At 40.4% G+C, this 27,129-nt stretch overlaps 1 protein-coding gene and 1 long non-coding RNA gene across 6 annotated transcripts in view; one reads left to right on the top strand and one right to left on the bottom strand.

Annotated features, from left to right (window-relative positions):
* AHCYL2 (adenosylhomocysteinase like 2) overlaps window positions 1-27,129 on the bottom strand; it is a 191,703-nt gene that overhangs the window by 55,083 nt on the left and 109,491 nt on the right. The window contains exon 1 of one of the 5 annotated variants that reach the window (XM_061414677.1): window positions 4,043-4,503. The exons of 3 other annotated variants lie outside the window; for them this stretch is intronic. In XM_061414677.1, coding sequence (XP_061270661.1) covers window positions 4,043-4,099 — 57 coding nt within the window. In that variant the 5' untranslated portion in view covers window positions 4,100-4,503. Of the gene's footprint in view, window positions 1-4,042; window positions 4,504-27,129 lie in introns of those variants that run through there. One more of the 5 variants, XM_061414675.1, reaches the window with a different exon arrangement.
* LOC133246405 (uncharacterized) lies at window positions 910-26,629 on the top strand. Its single transcript, XR_009736027.1, has 2 exons — window positions 910-1,328; window positions 25,084-26,629. It is a non-coding gene; the product is annotated as an uncharacterized LOC133246405 (long non-coding RNA).

The following is a 27,129-nucleotide window of genomic DNA, read 5'->3' as shown; positions in this document are numbered from 1 at the left end:
CACTGCTGGAACACTCCAAGCATGATTAAAGTCACCGTAATTCTTAACTCTCTCCTTAACCAACCATGTTATCCTACCTATGGCTGTAACCATGGAGCATATTCATAGGCAAAAAATGTTATTTCAAAGATCAGAGAAAGGAATGAGGTGATCCTTTCTTTATATACAACATAGGACATAAAGAGAACTGGATCTAATTCTGATTTCCACAAATTAAGTCTAAGAATAGATGATTAATGCATTAAAAAAAATCAGGACTCATGGGGAGGACAGAAGATTTATTTACCCTACAGAGGAGCACATCAAGAGAAACAAATTAATTCCTTTTCAAATACATAAAGTAGTACTACAACGAATGGTGATCAGTGGTTCTCTCTCTGTATCTCCATTTCTTAACATTTCCAGTACTGAACATCAGTAACCCTGATTTGTAAAATAAGAACAATAATACCTACTTTGTCTGTCTCAAGTGTGTGCTGTGAAAATAAAATAACGTATGTGAAAAGGTTTTGGAGGTGACACACTGGTACACAAATATAACATATTAACATTTCTATTTTTTTTAGAAATGTTCTAAAATCCATGGACTCTTCACCTAGAGTCCATGGATGTCCAGATGCTCTAAAACAGAATATGAAAAGTTTGTGTGTCTATTTTCCTGGGGAGTGGGTCCACAGTTTTCATCAGTTTCTCAAGTGGGTCTCTGCTTTAAGTGTCAATTTTGATCCAGAGTTACAGTGAAACTACCTCTACTATCATTTAGCAGATACCTTAAAGGTTTTCGTCCCACTTCCAAGTAGATATGGTTCAAGCATTCTTAGAGACATTGCTCCCTTCCAAGCCAAATGAGCTGCTGGAACAAATTCTTCAACTATAAAAGGGATTACTTCTAGCCAAAAGAAAATCAGGTAACCAGCTGGCTGGGTACTCAATCAAGAAAGAGAATCAGATTTCCTATGGAAAAGTACTAGGTACTACGAAGAGCTTAAGTGGGAGGAGGAAAAATTAAGATGTAGAAACTTTAAAAAAGGTTACTGCTGATCTCCATGCTCATAAGAGAGGAGGTATTTTCACCTACCACTAGGGACTAAAAATTTCTCAGGGGAAGTGAAAATATATTAATAAGGACAATCTTTAAAAGGATGAGTTTCCCAATCTTTTAGCAGTTAAACTGCCTGAACAAGCTATATGAAAATAGCTGGGGAGCAGAGGCTCTAGCAGAAGTTTTCCAGTGACTGATGGAATAGTAGCTCGAAGGTCTACTTGTCAAGTCTCAAGAATGTTCTTCAGATTTCGTCCTGGCTTATTCCCTGCTAGGAGTCAGAGATGTGAGTACTATCAGCTGCTGTTTGTGGTCTTGAGTCCTCTCTTCTGAGGGATATGCCAGTCCCTTTTTGCTACAGATCATTTATAAGAAGGGAGGTATTATAATCCACCTTTTCTGCTAAATTTTCCCCCTGAAAGAAAGTTTGAGAGCCTTGTCATATTTCCTTCAGGGGCAAGGATAGTCCTCAGCAGAAAGTTCATTACGTTAATATGTAAACTGGAACATGAGTCATTTGTGAAAAGCTTTCTTCGATCAAAATTTTGACCCAATGTGAGAACTGGCACCAGGGTTTCCTCTTGGGGATTAAAAGGTACTCCAACATGTCACAGGTAAGGTCTGGAAATCTATAGGCAGTACGCTAGAGAATGCTCAGTGGCTCATTTTGGTGGCTAAGTAGATACTGGTGGCAGCCTAAAAGAAGCACTTCCAGACCAGGTCAGAAATGAACAACTGTGATATCTGAAAGCAAGCCTCAAGAGGTTAATCTCTGGCAAGGGAATAATTCAGAGGATAAAACTGAGTTATTGACGCCAAGCCCCTCCCAACTTTGTCTCATCATTGCTAAAAAAAAAAAAAAAAACCTACTGATCAAAGATATTTTCCTGATTTTTGAGAGACAGAGACCAGGAAATTGCTAAATAAAAGAGGTGCCATGTTGAAAACAAAGCAGAGTTGTGCTTTATTAAAGAAAATTTTCTAAAAGCTGAGAATTCTTGGGTCGTATCTCTTGAGCAGTAGTCACAATAACTCCTTTAGGATAGTTATCCTGTTCAGGTAAATTAAGAGAAGGTGAGTAGGTGAAAGTCTAGTGGGAGCTCCTCTTGAGAAGATGTGCTTGGCAGGTAAGACAGCGAGGTGTATTATTTATGAGAATAAGAGTTACTGTAAAACTTGTGTTGACTGAGTTGACATACTAGTGTTCTGTGAAATTCTTCTGTAATATTCTCTTATAGAAGTAACAAAGGTTAATATCTTCATGCCGGCTCTCACTTAAGAAAACCAGAATTCCTATTTCCCCTTCTTGGTGTCAGTGAATGGCTGGAAATTCAAAAGCAAACTTAAAAATCCAACTAGAGGGACTTCCCTGGTGGCCCAGTGGCTAGGACTCTGTGTTCCCAATGCAGGGGGCCTGGGTTCAATCCCTGCACAGGGAACTAGATCCCACACGGCACAACTAAAGACCCAGAGTAGCCAAATGAATAAAAATGTATATTCATAAAGAAATCCAACTAGAATTATTATTTGAATTTTTTCCCGTTATTCGAAAACACTATACTATTTGAAATAAGCTTGTGGAGGGGTAGGATTTCTTTAGATCAAATGTTTTAAAACTGAGTACAAGGTTCTGGAACAACACTAAGAACAACAACAGGAATAACCCTAACAGAAATAATAACAGTTGGTATATGAATCGAAATGTGGGCTTATCAGTTGGGCCTCGGTTAGGTCTACTATATACTCAGACTCATTATTGGTGGTCACTTATGTAAGTCCATGATTCCATAAACATTGAAAAGAACTTGGAATGTGTTGAATATAGTCTATGCAGTTTTCAATAGGGAAATATATATACATTATACATATTTTATGGGGCTTCCCAGGTGGCGCTAGTGGTAAAGAATCCACCTGCCAATGCAGGAGATGCAAGAGACATGGATTTGATCCCTGGGTTGGGAAGATTCCCTGGAGGAGGGCATGGTAACCCACTCCAGTATTCTTGCCTGGAGAATTCCATGGACAGAGGAGGGTGGCGGGCTAAAGTCCATGGGGTCGCAAAGAGTTGGATACGACTGAAGCAACTTGGCATGCACACATACATATTTTATACACACATACACATATATATATATAAACTACAAATTGGTATATAGACTGTAAGAAATCAGGCTAAACCTGGAAGAAAGCAGTTAGGAACATAAGGGTGATTGCTATTTTTATATAAAAAACTAAAGTTGGATCAAAAATACTAGGTTTTATGTGCTGGTTCTTATCAACAAATAACTCATTAAAAACATTCATCAAGCAAATAAAGTATTTTAAAGAATAGTACCAAAAGAGCTATATAGGGACTTCCCAGCAGTCCAGCTGTTAAGACTCGGTGCATCCACTGCAGGGGGCATGGGTTTGATCCCTGGTTGAGGAACTAAGATCCCACGTGCCCAGCATAGCCAAAAAATAAATTAATTTAAAGACAGTTTTATAGTTCCTGCCTTTTAGAAAGACATGTACAAGAATACTTGGGGAAATGTTTTGACCGGCAGGAGAAAACTAGGCAGACAGGGGATAAACTACTTAAATCTTTTCAGACTTGAGAGACAGAGAGCACATCATTTCCACAAGTTGTTTTTGTTTTTTTCCCCTCTCTCTATTCTTTTTCTTTACCCCCATGAGAAATAAACTAAGCATCTACTTGTAAACAGAATGCAAAGCAATCACAGTGTAACACAATCCATGCAGTATACCAGGAGCAGTGGGGAAGCTCCAGCCCAGCCCAGACAATCAGGCAACAGGCCCTTCCAGCTCACTCATAATTTAAAAATAATTTTTAAAAAAGAAAAAGGAAAGAAAGCAGCAGGAGTGACCCAGGAATTAATCAGAAATTACAGTAATAACTGTTTTCCCAATCACAGCTCTTGGGAGGGACTTCTCACAACGATCCTTATTCTTGTCATTATCAAGAAACAGAGGGAAAAGCAAAGTGACCAAAGAACTCACCATCCACTCAGGCATGTGAAAAGCTGAGGCCCCCTCATTACCGTCCCCATTCTCCATAGTGCAGGCTTGGGTAATCTATGTCCTGAAGCAAATGGGAAAGCTGGCTTGGAAACGCCCGAGTTTTCTGAGTGTCCAAAAAGCAGAGCCAAATCTAGTGATTCAGGAGTTCACAGTAACTAGCAGAAGCTGCATCCCCTTTAAAAGGCTTCCTATTAAAATCAAGATCATTAGTCAACTGCCTGACAAGCCCCTTGACTGGCCAGCTGCAAACCTTCTGCTTCTGATTCAAAATCAGAGCAGATATAAGGTTCTACACCCAGGCACTGAACTTTCCATGGAGCACTCACTATTTAATGCTACCCAAACAGTATCCCCTCCTCCCCGGTGGGGACTTTCTGTAGCAGCAGTCAGGCTTCCTCTTTTTCCCTGTGTATAAGGCACTTGTTAACTTTCTCCCGCCCCTCAGGATGCGTCACTGGAGGTGCTGATATCAAGATCAATAAGGATCGAGGTCAAGAAGGCACACCCATTTCTGGAGAGTTGCTTGATTTGGATCTGCATGGTAAACAGGCGTTTCCTTGAAATCGAGTTCCTTATGGCTTTCAAGTTTAAACTGTTATGCAGAAGCTCCCCATCTGCTCACACCAGGGGTCTGGCACCAAACCCAGGCATATCTCAAGTTAAATTCTTACTGCACAGGAGATTCGGATGGAGCTGGAGAGGATCTCTGGCAAAATCAAAACTTAGACGCTCTAAAGAAAGTTCTAGGACCACGGCTCCCTCTGCTGGCTTGCTGTGCTATGCACATGGAAGTCTAAGGGCCTTTAGCTACAGAGATAAAGATGCCCACTATAAATTACCTGCTTCCCTGAGGCTAGTCAGGAGCTACCAAGAGTAGGTAGGTTTAGGGGAAACCAGCACTTCCAAGTCAGACTAGTGCTGTCTCTTTATTTTATGCACAGGAGTTTATGCCTCCAAATCCCCTATCCCTCTTTCACTTTCCTCACTGGTAACCAGTCCCATCACTTCATGGCAAATAGATGGGGAAACAGTGGAAACAGTGGCTGACTTTATTTTTGGGGGCTCCAAAATCACTGCAGATGGTGATTGCAGCCATGAAATTAAAAGACTTCCTCCTTGGAAGAAAAGTTATGACCAACCTAGACAGCATATTAAAAAGCAGAGACATTACTTTGCCAACAAAGGTCCATCTAGTCAAGGCTATGGTTATTCCAGTGGTCATGTATGGATGTGAGAGTTGGACTATAAAGAAAGCTCAGCGCTGAAGAATTGATGCTTTTGAACTGTGGTTCTGGAGAAAACTCTTGAGAGTCCCTTGGACTGCAAAGAGATCCAGCCAGTCCATCCTAAAGGAGATCAGTCCTGGGTGTTCATTGGAAGGTCTGATGTTGAAGCTGAAACTCCAATACTTTGGCCACCTGATGTGAAGAGCTGACTCATTTGAAAAGACCCTGATTCTGGGAAAGATTGAGGGCAGGAGGAGAAGGGGACGACAGAGGATGATAGTTGGATGGCATCACCAACTCAATGGACATGAGTTTGAGTGGGCTCCAGGAGCTGGTGTTGGACAGGGAGGCCTAGAGTGCTGCAGTTCATGGGGTTTCAAAGAGTCAAACACGACTGAGTGACTGAACTGAACTGAACCACTACAGGGACTTCCCAGGTGGCGCTAGTGGTAAAGAATCCACCTGCCAATACAGGAGCTGCAGGAGATGTGGGTTTGATCCCTGGGTCAGGAAGATCCCCTGGAGAAGAAAATGGCAACCCACTCCAGTATCCTTGCCTGGGAAATCCCATGGACAGAGGAGTCTGGCGGGCTACAGTTCATGGGGTCTCACAGAATTGGACATGACTGAGCACACACACATCGCACATACAGGAATATAGCCAATACTGTAAAATAACTTTCAGTGGAGTATAATCTATAAAAATATTAAATCACTATGTTGTACACCCGAAACTAATATAATATTGTAAATCAACTACACTTCTTTTTTTTTTTTTTTTTGCCACACCACATGACTTGTGGTGACTTAGTTCCCTGACCAAGGCCCTTGGCAGTGAGAGCAGGAGTTCTAGCCATTGAACCACCAGGGAATGCCCTATATTTCAATTTTTAAAAAAGATTAGTGCCGCCTATAAGCCCCTATTCAATGCTGTTTTTTATTCACAGGTCTGGTTTCTGAAACAGGATGCCAACACAGTAGTCTTTAGGACCTCAGAAGCTGCTTCCTCCTCATGACCCCATACTAGTTCCCTCCTCCCTACACACTTCAGAAATTTAGAAATAAGACAAAACTAGAAAAAACGTGACCTAATCTTTTTTCTGTGTGTGGTCAGTCATATCCAACTCTTTGCGACCCCATGGACTGTAACACACCAGGTTTCTCTGTCCATGGGATTCTCCAGGCAAGAATCCTGGAGTGGGTTGCCATGCCCTCCTCCAGGGGATCTTCCCAACCCAGGGATCAAATCTGCATCTCTCATGTCTCTAGCACTGGCAGGTGGATTCTTTACCACTGTGCCACCTGGTAAGTCCCTTCTATTTTACCTTCTTAATTAACTCCTAAAGTATATTATCCAATGAGAGTACCACAGATTTCATTTGGTCCCCTTTAAGAACCTGGGACTCTTTACAGTGTTAAGTCCCACTGCAGAGATAATTTCTCTGGAGTTGACAGTCATAATATTGTGATTAGGATTATAGGCTCATTGCCCTTTAGGGTCTTTCCTGGTTAGGAGAATGGTCCTTTAGATACAGAATGAAGGACAGGAAGCAAACTTCTAGGGAAGAAATGCCAGAAAGGGCAGAATTCAAATGACTGACCTGGAGGTCCAGACTAGAGAAAAAGGCAATTGAAAACAGAAGGGGGCCACTGGACCAGGTGAATGCAGAGGTGTCAAAGGATTAGAGATCACAAGGCAGGTGGAGAGCAGGTGCAATAAGAAGAGAAAATAGCAAGGGTGGAAGTAAAGGAAGTTGTGGTCACGGAGCAGCTATGGAGTGAAGCAATGAATGAAAGCAAGATAAAGAAAGTCAATGAAATGAAGGCATGATCTGAGGTCATGGTTTCAGTTTTGATAAGGCCATCTGTGATCAGAGTGTCAGATTTGATAAAGTGGATTAAAAGGAAGACCATTCTTTTAGTGTAAGGTTTTAACTAAAATAGACTTCATTTGAAAACTACAACCTTCTTATACCTTATACTTATTACCTTCTTTCTGTAATGACTTTGAAACAAAAATAAAACAGTACCTATTACAATTGAGAACTGAAAGTCTATTAACTGAGTAGGACTCTATTAGGCACAGGGTGTAGGTTTAAGTACTATGAATAGTTGTAAAGTTGTTTTCATTCTAATTTAATTTTACTATAAAGTGCCTTAAAAGATATACCTATAGCTAGAGCAGGAGTGAGACCCCTGCATGTGATTATAATAACCAGCCTTAACATTTAGGAGTTTGCAACTTCAAAAGGATACACAAACTGCACCTGCTCCTGTGGCCTTCAAGTTTTACAGAAATTGACTGTGTCAACAGCTCAAAGGAATCTCATTTTCATTCTAAGAAGAAGATCAACCTGAAGTTCTATGTGCCAGGGGTGTTCCTACCTTGACACTAGTATCATCATGAAATTAATCAGACAACTTGCTGGAGAGAGTATATGCTTGAGGCTGGAGAGGAAAGGACAAAAAGTTAATATGTCCAGGGCCCAAAGTCAAAAAGAACCAGAAGTAACTACAATGTGGTGAAGAAGCAACTACGATGGCAGAAGAGTTTTAGACAGCAGGCAATAAATCTGAGGCCCAGAGAGTCGTAAGGCACAGGGCAAAGAATACAGGAATGTGACCCTGCCCTCTATTCTTGGCTTGTCACTAACAGTTTTATTAGGTTTTGGCAAGTCACCTAAAGTACTCTCTTCTTCAGTTTCCTTATTACAAAATAAGAGGGAGGTAGGTAAGAGGGCACTGTGGAAGGTGAGAACTGGTTCCTTCCAGTTCTGACATTCAGTATTTCTAATCCATCTGGTTTCTCAAGGTCATCAGTCAGTCAGTTAGTCAGTTCAGTCGCTCAGTCATGTCCGACTCTGTGCAACCCCATAGATGGCAGCCCACCAGGCTTCCCCATCCCTGGGATTCTCCAGGCAAGAACACTGGAGTGGGTTGCCATTTCCTTCTCCAATGAATGAAACTGAAAAGTGAAAGTGAAGTCGCTCAGTCATGTCCAACTCTTAGCGACCCCATGGACTGCAGCCCACCAGGCTCCTCCGTCCATGGGATTTTCCAGGCAAGAGTACTGGAGTGGGGTGCCATCGCTTTCTCCGTCTCAAGGTCATAAGAAAAGGCAATAACTACTCCTTAGTCACCTAAGTTACAGCTTATTGTAGACGTTAAGGTTCCTAACCATCAGAGTCCAAAGTTCCATCTGGTCAATTATGAGGCTGGCTGAAATTGCTAGACTTTTAAATCTCCTTTGCACCTTCAAACTTGAAATGCCCACGTAACCTGAGCAACTGGAGTTGTTAAGTTCTCACACCCCCAACTTAAATGTCAGACATTCCATCTCTTGGTTCCTCAGTGATCTTAAGACTCATATCCCACAGGTATTTTTATATTCCAGACGTGGTCTTAAAGACCACAGGCTTTAAGAGTTGGATTGTTGTTGTTCAATCGCTAAGTCATGTCTGACTTTTATAACTCCATAGACTGCAGTATGCCAGGCTTCCCAGTCCTTCACTATCTCCCACAGTTTACTCAAACCCATGTCCATTGAGTCAGTGATGCTATCTAACCATCTCATCCTCTGTCAACCCTTGGGTTTAAACACTGGCTCCACTACTTAAAAGCAGTGTATCTATCTTTGGTAACCTGTATAACTTTTTGAGCCTTTGCTTCCTCATCCATAAAACATGTAATAAAACTCTCCTCACACTGATGTTCAGTTCAGTTCAGTCACTCAGTCATGTCTGACTCTTTGTGATGCCCATGGACTGAAGCAAGCCAGGCCTCCTTGTCCATCACCAACTCCTGGAGTTTACTCAAACTCTTGTCCATTGAGTCCGTGATGCCATCCGACCATCTCATCCTCTGTCGTCCCCTTCTCCTCCTCCCTTCAATCTTTCCCAGCATCAGGGTCTTTTCCATTGAGTTAGCTCTTCCTATAAGGTGGCCAAAGTATTGGAGTTTCAGCTTCAACATCAGTTCTTCCAATGAATATTCAGGACTGATTTTCTTTAGGATGGACTGGCTGGATCTCCTTGCAGTCCAAGGGACTCTCAAGAGTCTTCTCCAACACCACAGTTCAAAAGCATCAATTCTTCAGCGCTGAGCTTTCTTTATAGTCCAACTTTCACATCCATACATGACTACTGGAAAAACCATAGCTTTGACTAGATGGACCTTTGTTGGCAAAGTAATGTCTCTGCTTTTTAATATGCTGTCTAGGTTGGTCATAACTTTTCTTCCAAGGAGCAAGCATCTTTTAATTTCATGGCTGCAATCACCATCTGCAATGATTTTGGAGCCCCCAAAAATAAAGTCAGCCACTGTTTCCCCATCTATTTGCCATGAAGTGATGGGACCAGATGCCATGATCTTAGTTTTCTGAATGTTGAATTTTAAGCCAACTTTTTCACTCTCCTCTTTCACTTTCATCAAAGACTCTTTAGTTCTTCTTCACTTTCTGCCATAAGAGTGGTGTCATCTGCACATTGATGTTATATAGATTAAATAATACATGTAATGGGCTTCCCAGGTGGCATCAGTGGTAAAGAACCCACCTGCTAATGCTGGAAATATGAGACGTGGGTTCAATCCCTGGCTCGGGAAGATTCCCCTGGAGGAGGATGTGGCAGCTTCCCACTCCAGTGTTTGTTCCTGGAGAACCCCATGGACAGAGGAGCCTGATGGGCCATGGTCCATATGGTCGCAAAGGACATGACTGAAGCGATTTAGCACACACCTATGCAATACATATAATACACAGCACTCAGCATAGTGCCAGGGAACTATTTTGTCCAAAACTAGGCATAGCAGAGTAGTACCAGGTGAATTTGAATCTTGATTCATCAGTTACCTACTGTGTAACCTTAGGCATATTACTTATGCCTTGTGCCTCTGTTTTCTCATCTTTAAAATAGGGACATTAAGAATCTCTTCTTATAGGATTGCTAATAATATCAAATAAATTAACATATATAAAACACATAGAACAGTGCCTGGAACTCATCAGTGCTATTTAACATTTACTATTATTATTAATACATATAACAATTACATTCCCCCAACACACTCAAATACATATTTTCTTCTTATACACAGTAAAATCTTTCAACGGAACCACAGGTATTTACTGGGTGCCTGTCATGCACCAAGCAGCATAGAAAGACAGTCCCTGCCTTCATGGTGCAGGAGAGAGACAGGCAATTAAATAATTAACAAAAATAAAGTGTGAAAAGGGATAAAGTAAAATTGTTACAGGATGCGGGGAGCAAGCTCCGCCCCTGGCAAAGGTCATGAGGAAGGAGGCTTGGCATACGCAGAGGCGGGATCAAGCCTCAGAAGTCTCCCTGGAAATTCTCGAGCAATCTACCCCCCAAACCAGAGTCTGCCTACTTTCTCCTTTGTGCTTTCACCTACACCTCTGACTTTACGGGGGGCTGTCCCCCACTACCTCTCTGAAAAAGAGTTAGCTTACAGCTCCAGTTAATAATTCCTGGGTGTGACAGTGTTTCAACCTACAAACTCCCTTGGAAGTCCTCTAGCCTGCCTGAATAGGTTTTTCCGGCCACATGTGATTGTTCAGAGCCTCCAAACTGTGAGAGGCATGAGATGTTCTAAACTGTCTAAATACAGATTCCTTTGAGCAGTCAAAAGATTGATTAGAAATTGTATTGGTGAAGGGATTTTCACTTGTTGGGCCAATATTTGCTGCTAAGTCTCCATATCCCTTACCTGCTGTGTCCCTGGCAGTGTATTGATTAATATAATTGGTGTAAGTAGTAGCTTTAATGTTTGTAACCTGGGACCCTTGAGTTAATTCTTTTTCTTGTTATAGCCCACCACACCTTTGCTCTGTAGGAATGCAACTTTATCTAATGCTTTTTGGAGGCTGGCGCCTGACTTTAGAATAATCACCTTTAGAGAAAAAGGCCTCCGGGCCAGAAGATGATGCAAATCACCTAAACTTTTGCATATGATATGTTTGCAGGAAGAAAGCCTGGCTTACTGCATGACTCTACCCCTTCCCCCATTATCCTCTATGCATAACTTAAGGTATAAAAACTACTTTGGAAAAAACTGCGGGCCTTGTTCACCGGAATTTGGTCTCCCCATGTCGTTCGTTCTTTCACCTTCTAACTGAACTTTTCCTCTGAGGCAGGGAAGCTCGTCAAGCCTACTAATTTTGCCTGGGCTTCTAAGATCTGACCGGGGAGGCCTTAGTGTCTCCTCTCCTTCGGGAGAACGGGAGGACGCCTGTGGCCTTCGTAGGTGACGTAAATTCCCTGCTTTGGAATTTTATTCAGCCTCTTTTCTTCACTGAATTTCTTCGCTGAGCTATCCTTATTTCACCACTCTTTATATCCTTAATAAACGTTTAATTAAGCAGTTGTTTCCTGATCCTCGCCAACGCCGTCTCCGCTTCGAATTCCCTGGATCAGCCGGGGCTGGTCCCCGGCAACGGGAGAATATGGTAAGGGTACCAATTATGCCTACTGGGAGTGTCACATCAGAGAAGCTCTGTTTAAGCTGAAAGGTAATGGATGAGGAGGGGTACCTGGCGTGCCTTTGGTGGGAGGGTGAGTGCAATTCCACATAGAAGAGCATCTTCTCCACATACTCCCCTGCAGTCTGTCCTGTGGTCTTCACACCAGCTGTCTAAAGCCTGACCATCATCCTATCCATCTAAATCAGTGCTTCTTAAACTTGAACGTGCCTACAAATTGTTTGGAGATCTTGTTAAAAATGCCAATTCTGATTTAGTCAATATGGAACAGGTCCAAGCTTCTACATTTTTAACAGTTCTCAGATGATGCCAACACTGCTGGGACTACACAACAGGGCCTAGGTAACTCCATTCCTGTAACACTCTACTTCAATTCATTAAATTAACTTACTCATCCATGATTATCATCAGCACAATTATTTTAAAGTCTGATCACATAATTTCCTCACTTATAATGCCTTAATAGATCCCCACTATCTTCCAAATACAATCCAAACTCCTTAGCATGACATACAAGACCCTTCATGATTTCAGTTCAGTTCAGTTGAGTCGCTCAGTCGTGTTCGACTCTTTGCGACCCCATGAATTGCAGCACGCCAGGCCTCCCTGTCCATCACCAACTCCTGGAGTTCACTGAGACTCACGTCCATCGAGTCAGTGATGCCATCCAGCCATCTCATCCTCTGTCGTCCCCTTCTCCTCCTGCCCCCAATCCCTCCCAGCATCACAGTCTTTTCCAATGAGTCAACTCTTCGCATGAGGTGGCCAAAGTACTGGAGTTTCAGCTTTAGCATCATTCCTTCCAAAGAAATCCCAGGGCTGATCTCCTTCAGAATGGACTGGTTGGATCTTCTTGCAGTCCAAGGGACTCTCAAGAGTCTTCTCCAACACCACAGTTCAAAAGCATCAGTTCTTTGGCGCTCAGTCTTCTTCACAGTCCAACTCTCACATCCATACATGACCACAGGAAAAACCATAGCCTTGACTAGACGGACCTTTGTTGGCAAAGTAATGTCTCTGCTTTTGAATATGCTATCTAGGTTGGTCATAACTTTCCTTCCAAGGAGTAAGCCATGATTTAGCCTCTGCAAATCCCTGAGCCTCAGCCCTCAGCTCTCTGAATTCCCTTGATCCCTACTCTGAACACACACACTCTAACTTCCTTCAGCATGTATTACCAGCTCCAGGTCTAGGTTAACAATCAATTCTAGGGAATTCCCTGGTGGTCAGTGGTTAGGACTCTGTATTCTCACTGCCAGGCATCTGGGTTCAATTTCTGGTTGGGGAATTAAGATTCCACAAACTGCGTGACATGACCATAAAAAAAAAAGAATCAATTCAATGAGTTATTGAGTAATCACCCAAACTGATCTCGATTACTGCACATATCAGTGCTGATACTATAACTAAACGTTTGTCTATTTCCACAATAGAACTATAATTTGAAGGAAGAGATTATGTGTCTCATTTCTGTATTCTAAGCACATAGCAAATACCAGTGAATATGTGCTGAATTTTTTTTAAAAAAGTGAACTTACTCAAAGAATGGGTAGCCTAAAGCCCCAGATGAATAAAACATGTGACAGTCATCTGAAGGGTAAAAGGAAGGAAAAGGGATACAGGTGTAAGAATGGACAAAGCCATAAACAACATCATAACAAAATTATGCCTGCTGCTGCTAAGTCGCTTCAGTTGTGTCCGACTCTGTGCGATCCCATAGACAGCAGCCCATCAGGCTCCCCCGTCCCTGGGATTCTCCAGGCAAGAACACTGGAGTGGGTTGCCATTTCCTTCTCCAATGCATGAAAGTGAAAAGTCAAAGTGAAGTCATTCAGTCATGTCCGACTCTTAGTGACCCCATGGACTGCAGCCTACCAGGCTCCTCCATCCATGGGATTTTCCAGGCAAGAGTACTGGAGTGGGGTGCCATTGCCTTCTCCAAAAATTATGCCTAAGTACTCCAAATCTCCTTACTGCTGACTAATCCAGTCACTGTTACAATTAAGCAATTCAGAGACTACAGTACACTAAATGGTGCATGCTGTCTTTCCCCTAGACTGTTAAGTCCCCTAGAATCTGGGAGTGGAGTGTGGACTTAAATCCTCAACCTCTATGACACAGCTCCTAGGGTTCCACTTAGGTCAGAGTTCAGTTTGCTGCGTGGTTAGCACCTTGAGCTAAAACTGTCCTCAAAAAGAAGTCAAGCTTAAACTTGAAAGCTTCTTCTTAAACATGAAAACATGGAGAATCAGAGCAGACAGGGATGTGAACTTAGGGCTCTGAATTCTCTCACAGAGTGGAAAGTAGGAGGAGGGTAGGAAGGGTGTAGGATAACATAATGAAGCACAATGCCATTAAATAAATGTGGAATGTAGACCCCTCACTACATTATTTTTTTACAAATTTTTTTTCTTACTACATTATTTTTTAAAGATACTTTAAATTGAGGCATAACACCTACAGAAAAGTACATAGGTCAAAAGTTAGTTTGATAAAATTCCAAAAGTCAACACAGTTCTGTAACCACTATTCAGATAAGGAAACAGAACATTACCAGCACCCTAGAGTCTTCTGCCTGTCCCCTCTCAGTCATCACTCCTCCCTAAAGATTATCTCTGATTCCTATCACAACGTATCAATTTTGCCTATATTTGAACCTGATATAAATACTATAAAAGATGCACTTTTTTTCCTGCTCAATATATTTCTAAGAGTTATCTAAGTCTGTTGATTTAGCAGGAGTTCATTTATTTGTGAAGTGAAAAAGTGAGTGTTAGTCGCTCAGTCATGTCTGACTCTTTGCAACCCTGTGGACTGTAGCCTGCCAGGCTCCTCTGTCTGTGACATTCTCTAGGCAAGAATACTGGAGTGGAAAGCATTTCCTTCTCCAGGGGATCTTCCCAACCCAGAGATCGAACCCTGGTCTCCTGCACTGCAGGTAGTTTCTTTACCAATGAGCCACCAGGGAAGCCTAAAATACCCCCATTGCATGAATATTTGTAATTTATTGAATCCAGTCTCCTGTTGAAAGTTGGTTTCAGTTTGGGGACCTTAAAAATAATGTTGCTGTGATTGTTCTTGTATATGTCATGTGGTACTCATATGAAAATATTTCTGTAGGACACAGGTATGTATGTAGGAGAGGAACTGCTTAGGTTAAAGGGTATGCATATGTCCAGCTAGGTAGATAATATCAAGCAACTTTCCAAAGTACCAGTACTATTTTGTAGTCCTACCAGCAGGATATCCATGCTCCAGTTGCTTCATATCCTTGCCAGTGCTTAGTATGGTCGATCTTCTACATTTTAGGCATTCTAAGTAATGGTGTCACCCTGTGATTTTTCATCTGTATCTTATCACCAGCACTACTACCACAACCACAACTGAGCACATTTTTTTATGACCTTTATTTTGTTGAGTTACATTTCTGCTAAACCCATTTCACTGAGAGTTTTTATCATGAATGGATGTTGAATCTTGCCAAATGCTTTTTCTGCATCTGTTGAGATGATCGCCTTTGTTTTGTTAGTGTGGGGTATCACATTGATTGATTTGCAGATACTGAACCATCCTTGCATCTCTGGGATAAATCTCACCTGATCATGGTGTAAGATCCTTTTAATGTCTTGTTAAACTTGACTTGCTAGTATTTTATTGAGGATTTCTGCATCTATACTGATTAGGAATACAGGCCTGAAACACTGTGTGCATGTATCTGTGCATGTGGTAAAACGGCAAATCTTACAAGATTTTAAAGTGGACAGTTCAGTGGCAGTAAGTACAATCACACTGTTGAGCATCCATCACCACCAGCTGTCCTGAGGAATTTTTCATTATCCCAAACCGAACTCTGTACCCATTAAACAAGCACTCCTCATTTCCCTTCTCCCCCAGCCCCCAGTTACCACTATTCTACCTTTTTTCTCTCGGAATCTGAGTAGGTACATCATATAAGGGAAATCATACAGTATCTGTCCTTTCGTCTGGTTTATTTCACTTAGTATGTTTTTAAAGTCCATCCGTATTACAGCATGTATCAGAATTTCATTCTTTGTAGGGCTCAATAATATTCCATTGTATGTACACAAGACATTTTGTTTATCTATTATTCATCCATTGATGGACATTTGGGTTGTTTGCACCTTTGGGTTATTGTGAATACTGCTGCTACAAACAAAGGTGGACAAATATCTGTTAAGAGACTCTACTTTCAGTTCTTCTGGGTATAAACCCAGGAGTGGAATTGATGAAGCATATGGAAATTTCCGTTTAATTTTTTTAGAACCTACCATATTGCATTTTATAGAACCTGCATCATTTTACATTCCCATCAGAAATGCACAAGGGTTCCAACTTGGAGAAGCTGGAACTCTCATGTACTGCCAAGCATATCTTTATGCTTATTGGCCATTTGGATATCCTCTTATATGAAGAGGCCTTTCAAGTATTCTACCTGTTTTTTTTAATAGATTGTGGATCTTTCCCTTGTTAATCTGTATAAGTCATTTACAGATTCTGAGTCCTTTGCAAACATCTTCCACTCTGTGGCTTACACTCCTTACGTTGTCTTTTTAAAAATTTGTTTGTTTTGTTTTGAAATAATTATGGACTTAGAAAAACAATTTGTAAAAATAGTGCAAGACTTTTTTTTTCATATACACTTCACCCACATTCCATATACACTTCCTCTAATGTTAACAGATAAAACCACAGTAATTATCAAAACTAATGAATTAACATTGGTACAATACTATTAACTAAATTACAGGCTTTATTTAGATTTCAAAAGTTTCTCCAAATGTCCTTTTTCAGTTCCAGGATCCACATCACATTCAGTTGTCCTGTCTCCATAGTCTCTTCCAATCTATGATAGTTCCTCAGTCTTTCATGACCCTGACAATAGCAGTTGGCTAAATCCTGAAATAAAGCTATGCATTGACTGGATTTAAAACAAAACAATGGTTCAACATTTTTTATTAAATTTTTAGTCCCCTCCCCAGTTTTACTGAGATAGGGGCTTCCCAGTGGCGCTAGTGGTAAAGAACTTGCCTGCTAATGCAGGAGGCATGAGAGATGTGGGTTCAATTCCTGGGTTGGGAAGATCCCCTGGAGGGAGGATATGGCAACCCACCCAAATATTCTTGCCTGGAGAATCCCATGGACAGAGGAGCCTGGTGGGCTACAGTCCATAGGGTCACAAAGAGTCGGACTTAGTGACCAAACAACAAAAGCCCAATATAATCAAAAGTTTCCTTATACTTGGAAGAAGGAGGCAGAAGAATGAGAGCCAGAGAGAGATTTAAAGATGCTATCATGCTGGCTTTGAGGATGGAGGAAGGGGCCAAGGAATCCTGGCTGCTTCTAGACGCTGGAAAATGCAAGGAAGTAGATTCTACTCTAGATGGAATACAGCCCTGTTGGCATTTTGATTTTAGTCCACTGAGACCAATGTTGGACTTCTGACTCCAAGAATTATAATTAAATACACTTGTATTATTTTAAGCTATAGAAAATTAACACATAAGGGCTCTGAAATTTTAAGGGGGAGAGGGAGAGATTAGCTCTTCGGTCTTAAATATCTCATTTGCAACTAACTACTCATGAATGCTCAGTTTGGCTGGCAATATTTTCATAAATGTTAAAATTCTGCACATTACAGTGACTAATATTTTTAAAAGTGCTTGGGAATAGGATTCCATTTTTACCAAATCCTTATTTGTATAAGAACACTGTCAATGAGAGAGAGGGTTAAATGTGACTGGAGAGGTAGACAGGGCTTGACTGACCATGTAGGGTTTACAGGTCACAGAACAGTTTTAATTTTACTCAAAGAATAATAGGAAGCCACTAGAGATTTATGTTTTTAAAAGATCACCATGGCTCCATAAAAAGAGAAAAACTAAACAACCATGAATGGAAATGAGAAGAATAGTTAGGAGGTCATTAAAACACATGCTAGATGATGGTAACCTCAACAATGACAGCAGTAAATGGATTTAGGACAAATATGTTGGTGGTTGACTCAGCTGGACCTAGTTAACAGACAATGTAAAGGGTAAGGAAGGTGTCAAGAATGAGCATCAGTGGGGACTTCCCTGGTGGTCTCATGGTTAAGAATCCACCTTGCAGTACAGGGGATGAAGTTTTGAACCCTGGCCAAGGAACTAAGATTTCACATGACACAGAGCAACTCAGCCTGTGTGCGACAATTAGAGAGCCCATATGCCACAGTGAAGGATTCCTGCATGCCACAACCAAGAGCCGGTGCAGCCAAATAAGTTATTTTTTTTTTAAAGTAATGACCATCCTTTTCCTCGCTTTAGCAACTGGTTAAATAGGGGGTGACACTGGTTAAAATGTGGAAGAACAGGGGAAAAATAGATGTGGGAAGGATACCAAGACTTCAATTTTGACCCTGTTAAGTTTGAAACGTCTATAAGATATGCTAATGCAATCAAAATAGCAACTGAATACAGTCTGGAGCTCAGAGGAAAGCCTAGGCTGAAATAAAAGAGTTAAGATTTCATCCATCTCTGTAATTTAAATCCCATGTATACACAGATATAAAAATTCTTGGGAATGGATAAAAATTGCCTAGAGAGCAGAAAAAAAGCAAACAAACAAACAGAATTCAAGTCTGAGCTCTGATCCATGATCTACCACACAGGGTAGAAGAAAAACCAGCAACTGAAATTTAAGAAGCAGCCACCAGAAAAGTAAGAGGAAAAATTCAAAGAAGTCAAGAAAGGAGATTCCTTCAAGAAGGAAAGAGTGGTCAGCTATTACTGACCACTAAATACTCAGCTATTACTGACTCACTAAATACTCACTAAATACTGACAAGATAAATACTGCTGAGAAGTTTAACAAAATGACAGCTGAAAATAGTTCGTAGGACTTGGCAACATGGAAGTTTTGATGACTTGAGGGAGTAATGTGGGTAAAACAGGATTAGGGAAAACTGAGGGATGACTGAGAGGTTAAGAAGCAGAAACAGTTTGAACAGACAAGTCTTTTGAAAAACTGGGCTGAGATATGGAAATAACCAAAGAGAGATTACAAGCCAAAGGGACTTGTGTGTGTGTGTGTGTGTGTCTGTGAGAGAGAGAGAGAAGGTCTTTGTTCACAAGACAGTTACTAAATCTTGACTGAACTCTGAAAGAAATAGAGGGTGGAAGATAAAAATGTGTGCATCTGTGTGTATGTATGTGAATGTGTGTGCATTTAGAAGTGTAAATAAAGAGAGGGGTACACAGGGTTGCTGGATAAAATTTAGGACACCCAGTTATTTTTGAATTTCAGATACACCACACATAATTTTTCAGCATAAATGTGTCCCAAATATTGCATGGGACATGCTTATACTAAAAACTATTTATAGTTATCCAAATTTCAAATTTAACTGTGTATTGTGTTGCTGTTTTTTGCCAAGTTTAACAACCTTGGGGGCAAATCAAAATTAAGACTTGTCTGAGAAAGTCATTTCCTTCTCCAGGTGATCTTTCTGACCCAGAGATCAAACCCGCATCTCCTGCATGGCAGGTGGATTCTTACCACTGAACCACCTGGGAAACCCCAAAGACAACTGGTTTATAATAATTTAAAAACAGACAACTAGCAGCCACTGAAAGTTTCTAAGTAGGGCAGTAATATCTCTGCAGAATGACATGATAAAAATACACTAAAGTAAGATGCATTCAAGGGAGAATGTGGCTGAAGGAAATGAGAACAACTTTAAGGTCAACCTTGAAGATGGTTAAAGTCTGGATTTCCAGATTACTACTATGTGAATGAAAAATAAAGGACAAATTTGAGAAATTACATAAAACTAGAACTAGCAAGATGTTGACAAAGATCTGGATGCAGAATTGAAGGGGAGAGATGTTCCTACTATGTCATAAAAATATATCTATAGAAAGCCATTTTCAACACAGTACATTAAAAAACCATGCACTCAGCAACTTACACCATTACTGCTTTTATGTTTATGATAATAACCACTATGACTATTTTTCCTCACCTGCCGATTTTCTGTCAGAAAGTTCTAACTGCCTTCCAAAATTTTTTCTCTTTTCACCTTTCCTCATGAAAGTCAAATAGGAAATATTTTGATGAGTTTCGAAGCAAATCAATGATGCATAACTTTAAGGAAACAGCTCTTTTTACATCCAATAGCAAGATATATTTAAGAGATTCCTTACAAGAAACAAAAATTGTCCTAGAATCTGAACATTAAAGAAAACCTGATAAGTGGATTGCTCCCCCTCAACATCCTCCATATAACAAATAAATTACTGTCTAGCAGTGATTTTTAAAAGTTGTGTTCATGACTGGGCCAATGTCTTTAAGATACTCTAAAGTTTTTGAAGGAAAGAATATATAAAATGCAGCAGATTCTCACTATTCATGGTCAACGCTGAATCTTCATTGTAAGGACTCATGTGAAGCTGAAGCTCCTATACTTTGACTACCTGATGTGAAGAGATGACTCATTGGAAAAGACCCTGATGCTGGGAAAGATTGAAGGCAGGAGAAGAAGGGGGCGGCAAAGGGTGAGATGGTTGGAGAGCATCACTGACTCAATGGACACAAGCTTGAGCAAACTCCAGATGATAGTGGAGGACAGGAAAGCCTGGCATGCTGCAGTCTATGGGGTCGCAGAGTCAGACACAACTTAGTAACTGAACAATAACATTGTAATAAAGTCAAAATGAACACTGACTTAATCAACACTGAAGCTCTGGTCCTATGGAAAATACAGGGATAGACTTCCATAAGTCTCTTCATCACATTTTTGTCAAATGATCAACAGATAACCCTGTTTTATATGTTCTGTTTAGACACATTATTTAACATGTATTTTGATTCATGAACACTGAACTCACAGCCAACAAACAGCACTACAACTCATGGCTAAATGAAGCTAATCTAACATACATTTTTCTCTATAAAGCACAGCACAGCCATTTTTGTGCTTAGGGACACTACACAGCACTTTGCTAAGTTGCTTCAGTTGTGTCCAACTCTTTTAAAGGCAACCCCATGGACTGTAGCCCACAGGCTCCTCTGTTCATGGGATTCTCCAGGCAAGGATACTGGAGTGGGCTGCCATGCCCTCCTCTAGGGATCTTCCCAACCAGGCACTTTAGCACTACATTTAGGAGACATTTTAAACAATGAACTCAACAAGAAAAAAAGTACAAAAATGTGGCACTAAGTAGACCATGTAAAGGACACCTGGATGAGAACATGAGAGCTTTAATAAGGAGGCAGAGCACTGCCTTGTTTGACCTCAACTGGGAACATACATGTTAGGTGACTCAAATTTGGTGGGGTTACAAATAAATTTTACCGAGTAGGCAAACTTGCAAATACAGAATCCAAAAATAATGGGCATCAACTATGCTGGTGTGTTTGCTTGATTCCAAGGCAGGTTTGCTTGGATGGGATTATTGTCCTTCTAAAAAGAAGAGACACTAGAAAGCACTCTCTCTATATAGCACACAGAGGAATGGATGTGAGGACCAGGGAGAAGGCAGCCATCTATAAACCAGAAAGAGAGGCCTCACCAGAAACCAACCCTGACTTTCAGCCTCCAGAATCATGAGAATATAACTGTATTGCTGAAAGCCACCCAGTCGGTGGTATTTTGTTACGGTAGTCTGAGTAGACTATTACACCACCTAAATATAACCCCTCCAGGGACTGCCCTGGCAGTCCAGTGGTCAGGCCGCCGTGGGGCTGGTCAGGGAGCTAAGATCGGCCAAAAATCAATCAATCAATCTAATCCCTCTAACCATCTGGATCAAGTTCTCTGTTCCCTTTTAGGGACTGCTCTCTGTCAATTAGCCCCTCTCACACATGGTTCTTCAGTGTTTACCCTCCACTGACTTCTTCCCACCAGGACAGAGTATGTTCAGGTTTCTCCTATTCCCAAAATAAATAAATCTTTCATCTTCTTCTTTTAGCTACTGCTCTCTGTACTTAATTTCAGAGCAAAACCTCTTGCTTCCTATGCTTGCTGTATCCCCAATTTTTCACTTTTTATTCACTCCTCAATTTACTACAGTCGAGCTCCCGCCAGTCCACTGCAACTATTTGTGCCCAACAGCTTTCTGTTGCTAAACCTAATGAGACTTTTCAGCTTACTTTACTTCACACGATTGTGACACTGTTAACACCTTTTCCTTGAAAGACTCTCTCCCCTTGGCTTTTCTAATATTATATCTATCTTTTCTTTGATCTCCAAGATAACTTCCTTCTCAGTTTCCTTTGTAGCTTTTTTTTTTTTTTTGAACTTCTGGCCCTTTAAATGTAGGAGTTCTTAAAAGATTCTAATCTCTGTTGTGATCTTCACTCAAAACATTCTTTATCCATATTCATGGCTTTATGTACTTTTAATGTACAGGTAACTTCTAAAACTCTAACACCTCTCTGAGCTTTAGTTCTCTGTGGACAATGACTATTGGGTCTATTTAGTCTGATGCTCCCATAGGCACATCCAACTCAACATATCTAAAATTATTCATTCACTTCTTCCAAGGGATATAAAAAATAAATAGATGAAACAGTTAAATTTATGGTAAGTGAAAGGAAATGAGAAAGAGCCTAAAATATAAAAGGAAGAAACTATCTTCAACAGAATAGTCAAGAAAGGCCTTGTATAGGTGGTAACACTTAAGGTAAGACCAGAATGATGAGAGAAAGCTTGTTCTTCGAACAGAAGCAAATAGTAATTGTAAGAGAGCAAAATTGTAAAACAGAAGCAAATTGTAAAACCTTGGTATGTTTAAGGAATAGAAACAAAGACAATCTGTACAGCAGGAATTTCATGAATGATAAGAAGAATGAGGTTGCAAAGAAAGTCAAAGGCCCAATCACGAAGGGTTTTATAAACCAAGGTAAAGATTTTAGATTTTATTCTAAGTACACTGGATGTCACTAAAGGATTTTAAGCAATATAATGACATGAACCAATTCATATTTACATTTGCTGCTGTATAGAAAATGGATTATGGACAGGCAAGAAGGGGAGAGTAATTAGAAAGTTGAAGTAGGTCAAATGAAAGACACTGGTAAGCTGGAGTAGGCTGATAGCAATAAACATGAAGAAAAGCAGACAGGCTTGAAGTAATTTCAAAGGCAGAACTCATATGACTTGCTAATGGAGAGGCAGGAGGTGAAAAAAAAAGAAATAAAGAATAACTCCCAATTCTAGTTTGAACAACTGGGTTGAAGGTGATTTATCAAGATGAGAAAAACCTGGGTGGGGTAAAAGAGATAAAGTTTTATGGAAGAAATCAATGTCCACTGTGGACAGGTTAAGTGGAACATCTGTGAAACATTTACATGGATACATAAAGCAGTAAGTAGATATGAGAATCTGGAGCTCAAGTAAGAGGTCTACACTGGAGGCAGCTTGACTGGAAGTCGTCAAGCTTATGGGAACAGATTTGAATTTTCTGAAATTCTAATTTTCATTTGAAAGCTTCAGTGTTATCACTGAAACAAATAGTCTATTTTCCTTGAAGTGACAGATCCACTTTGTTCATTTTCCAAAAAATATCCAGTGTCTGAATAACTGTGGTTTGTCCGTCAGTTGGTTCTTTCAAGCAAAAGTGGTATGCCACAAAGAAGAAAAAGCTAGTTCAGCTTGCAACTCAAAAACATGAGTGCTTTACCTCAAGAGAACCATCACACTCCAGCATGCAGCAGAAGTGCCTTAGGTGTGCTTCCCATTTCATTAAAGACAATGAGAAATAAAAATAAGAGAGAGAACTGTACTCTAAGGTTTATATTTAATAAAATAAAAACTTCAACTGCTTCAAGAACATTCTTAATTGAAGCTAGAAAGAAACCTTTAAACTACGAGTGTATGGCAATGCAGAATACAATGACAACTAATAGTCCGGTGCCACTGTCTTGACTCATGGAAAGGCACTGGCAGTTTTATCAACCGTTGCTAATGTACCATTAGTACAAATATCCAACACAATGAAAATGGTAAATAACATGCTAATATTATTATGAAAATAGTTTTGACCTCACAGACCCTGTGAAAGCATAGCAGGGACTCCCAGAAATCCACAGACCACATTTTGAGAACCACTGCATAAGAGGTGCTGGGAGACCAGTGGGAGATGAACAAAGGCTTATTGTAAGATGGCAACATGAATTTTTTTTACCTGCTAAGGGTGCCTCAGAAAAGTCTTTTTCTTACAAACTTCCATAATCTCTACCAGTAACAGTGGGGATTTTCTTCTTTTTACCTCCCGCCTATTTTATTCAAAGGGCCTTCAGGATCAAAACTATTTTCATAATACTACTAAGATGGTATTTGCCTTTTTTTTTTTTTTTTGGTATTTGCCTTTTTTACTTTTGTCTGTATGATGTCTTGTCATCACTGTGCTGTCTAATAAAATGTGTGCTTCTGTATTTTTGTTTTTTTTTTTTAATTTACCAAGGAGTTTGGTTTAGGGTATACATAAATTGTTTTCAACTCATTGCTTCTACTGTGCTCCTACTGTCTATCTTCTTACACTGGCTATAATCTCTGCAATTTCATTATCACCCAATAAATTTTTAACAATATTCTGAAATAGAGGAAAAGTATTTATAAATTTTTTTATACTCAAGTATGAATTGTTTGGGGCTTCCCTGGTGGCTCAGTGGTAAAGAATCTGCCTGCCAATGAAAGAGATGTAGCTTCAGTCCCTGGGTTGGGAAGATCTCCTGGAGAAGGATATGGCAACCCACTCCAGTATTTTTGTCTGGGAAATCCCATGGACAGAGGAGCCTAGTGGGCTACAGTCTATGGGGTCGAAAAACAGTCCTCACACAACTTAGTGACTACACAATAACAACAACATGAATTGTTTGCTTTAAAAAAGGAGATTAGAAAACTTCTTGTTTTCAACCTATAGATGTGAAAGTCAAAGTGTTAGCTGCCCAGTCATATCCAACTCTTTGTGACCTCATGGAGGGTAGCCTCCCAGGCTCCTCTCCTGGAATTCTTCAGGCAAAAATACTGGAGTGAGTAGCCATTCCCTTCTCCAGGAGATCTTTCTGACCCAGGGATTGAACCTGGGTCTCCTGCATTGCAGGCAGATTCTAAAATAATTAATATATGTAATACTGAAAAAGATGAAACTAACATATCAGAGTTCTCTGACTCATGAAAGAGAAGAATCCATCCTCAAAGAACCTGAGAAATTTTGGAAATAAAAATACAATGAAATCTGTATTTCCCTTAGATTTGTTGATAATAAGTTACTTTATTTTGCTTTATCCAACAGAATATTTTTGAATAGCATTATGGTGCCAGTTAAAGAGACGAGAATACCAGACCACCTTGCCTGTCTCCTGAGAAACCTGTATGCAAGTCAAGAAGCAACAGTTAGAACTGGACATGGAACAACGGACTGGTACAAAATTGGGAAAGGAGTAGGTCTAGACTGTATATTGTCACCCTGCTTATTTAACTTCTTTGCAGAGTAGATTATGTGAAATGCCAGGCTGGATGAAGCATAAGCTGAAGTCAAGACTGCTGGGAGAAATATCAATAACCTCAGATATGCAGATGACGCCACCCTTATGGCAGAAAGCAAAGAGCCTTTTGATGAAAGTGAAAGAGGAGAGTGAAAAAGTTGGCTTAAAACTCAACATTCAAAAAACTAAGATCATGGCATTCGGTCCCATTACTTCATGGCAAATAGATGGGAAACAATGGAAATAGTGACAGACTTTATTTTCTTGGGTTCCAAAATCACTGCAGATGGTGACTGCAGCCATGAAATTAAAAGACGCTTGCTCCTTGGAAGAAAAGCTACGACAAACCTAGACAGCGTATTAAAAAGCAGAAGTATTACTTTGCCAACAAAGGTCTGTATAGTCCAAATTATGGTTTTTCCAGTAGTCATGTATGGATGTGAGAGTTGGACCATAAAAAAGGCTGAATGACAAAGAATTGATGCTTTTGAATTGTGGTGTTGGAGAAAACTCTGGAGGGTCCCTGGACTGCATGGAGATCAAACCAGTCAATCCTAAAGGAAATCAATCCTGAATATTCATTAGAAGGACTGATGCTGAAGCTGAAGCACCAGTACTTTGGCCAGCTGATGCAAAGAACTGACTCATTAGAAAAGACCCTGATGATGGGAAAGATTGAAGGCAGGGGGAGATAGGGATGACAGAGGATGAGATGGTTAGATGGCATCACTGACTCAATGGACATGAGTTTGAGCAAGCTCTGGGAGATGCTGAAGGACAGGGAAGCCTGGCGTGCTGGCGTCCACGGGGTCGCAGAGTCAGACACAACTTAGCAACTGAACAATAATAACAATGGTGCCAATTAAGTTATAGTATCATTTTGAGACCAATCATTTCAATTCCTCTTTTGAAAAAAAAAGGAATTGAATACTTTCAGTGGAAATAAAATGAGCTCTTTGTGTCACACAGCATAAAGACTGACTCAATACAAAGATAAAATGACCCCAAATCACCACTTAAATGACAGTCATCTTGAACTCTTCCAGAAAAACCAGAGATGAAAAACCTGAATAAAACAGAAAGATAAACCTATAGGATTAGAGGTAGAATCTACTTAGGAGTTACATGTTTTGTGGAAATAATTAGTAGACAGTATTGGGGTATGCTGTTCTTCTAAAAATAAGAATTTTCTTTAATTCTGATTCAGCTAGGTACCTGACAAGAAGAGAAAGAAAAAAAAATTTACGTGACCTTCATGGTGGAAAACCACTGCAGTCTGAAAGCCCAGAGATCCAATGACTGAATCCTGATTCTGAGCTGCTCTGCCTTTTTTTTTTCCCTCTTTTTTGGGGGGTCAAGAAAACAATAGAGGCCTGGGCATTCAGAAACAGATCCTTGCTAAAGTATTTATGCAACAAAGTCATATTAGGAGAGAACTGGTTCTTAATTCTGATAGTTAACGATTCTGTTTGACTACTTATCTGTAGCTTGCCACGTTCCTCTGTCCATGGAATTCTCCAGGCCAGAATACTGGAGTGGGTAGCCATTCCCTTCTCCAGGGGATCTTCTCAACCCATGATTCAAACCCAGGTCTCCAACCCAGGTCTCCTGTATTGCAGGTGGATTCTTTACCACCTGAGCCACTAGGGAGGCCCACATATCTACTTGTTCTACAGCTCAATGTGGAATCCAGGGAACTTAGTTTGCTCACAGAAAAATGTACTCTGACCCACCCATCTAATGAGACCCTTTAATTCAAGAAACTGAATCCTGCCTCTCTGACTAACCACTACAGCAAGGGCTATTTCTTGAGGTAGTCATTAACATTATCAAGGATATTCTGACTGTGGGAT

The sequence above is a fragment of the Bos javanicus genome, chromosome 4, assembly GCF_032452875.1.
Source record: "Bos javanicus breed banteng chromosome 4, ARS-OSU_banteng_1.0, whole genome shotgun sequence".
NCBI lineage: Eukaryota > Metazoa > Chordata > Mammalia > Artiodactyla > Bovidae > Bos > Bos javanicus.
Note: the sequence above shows the minus strand (reverse complement) of the source record. Positions and strands in the feature narration are given on the sequence as shown.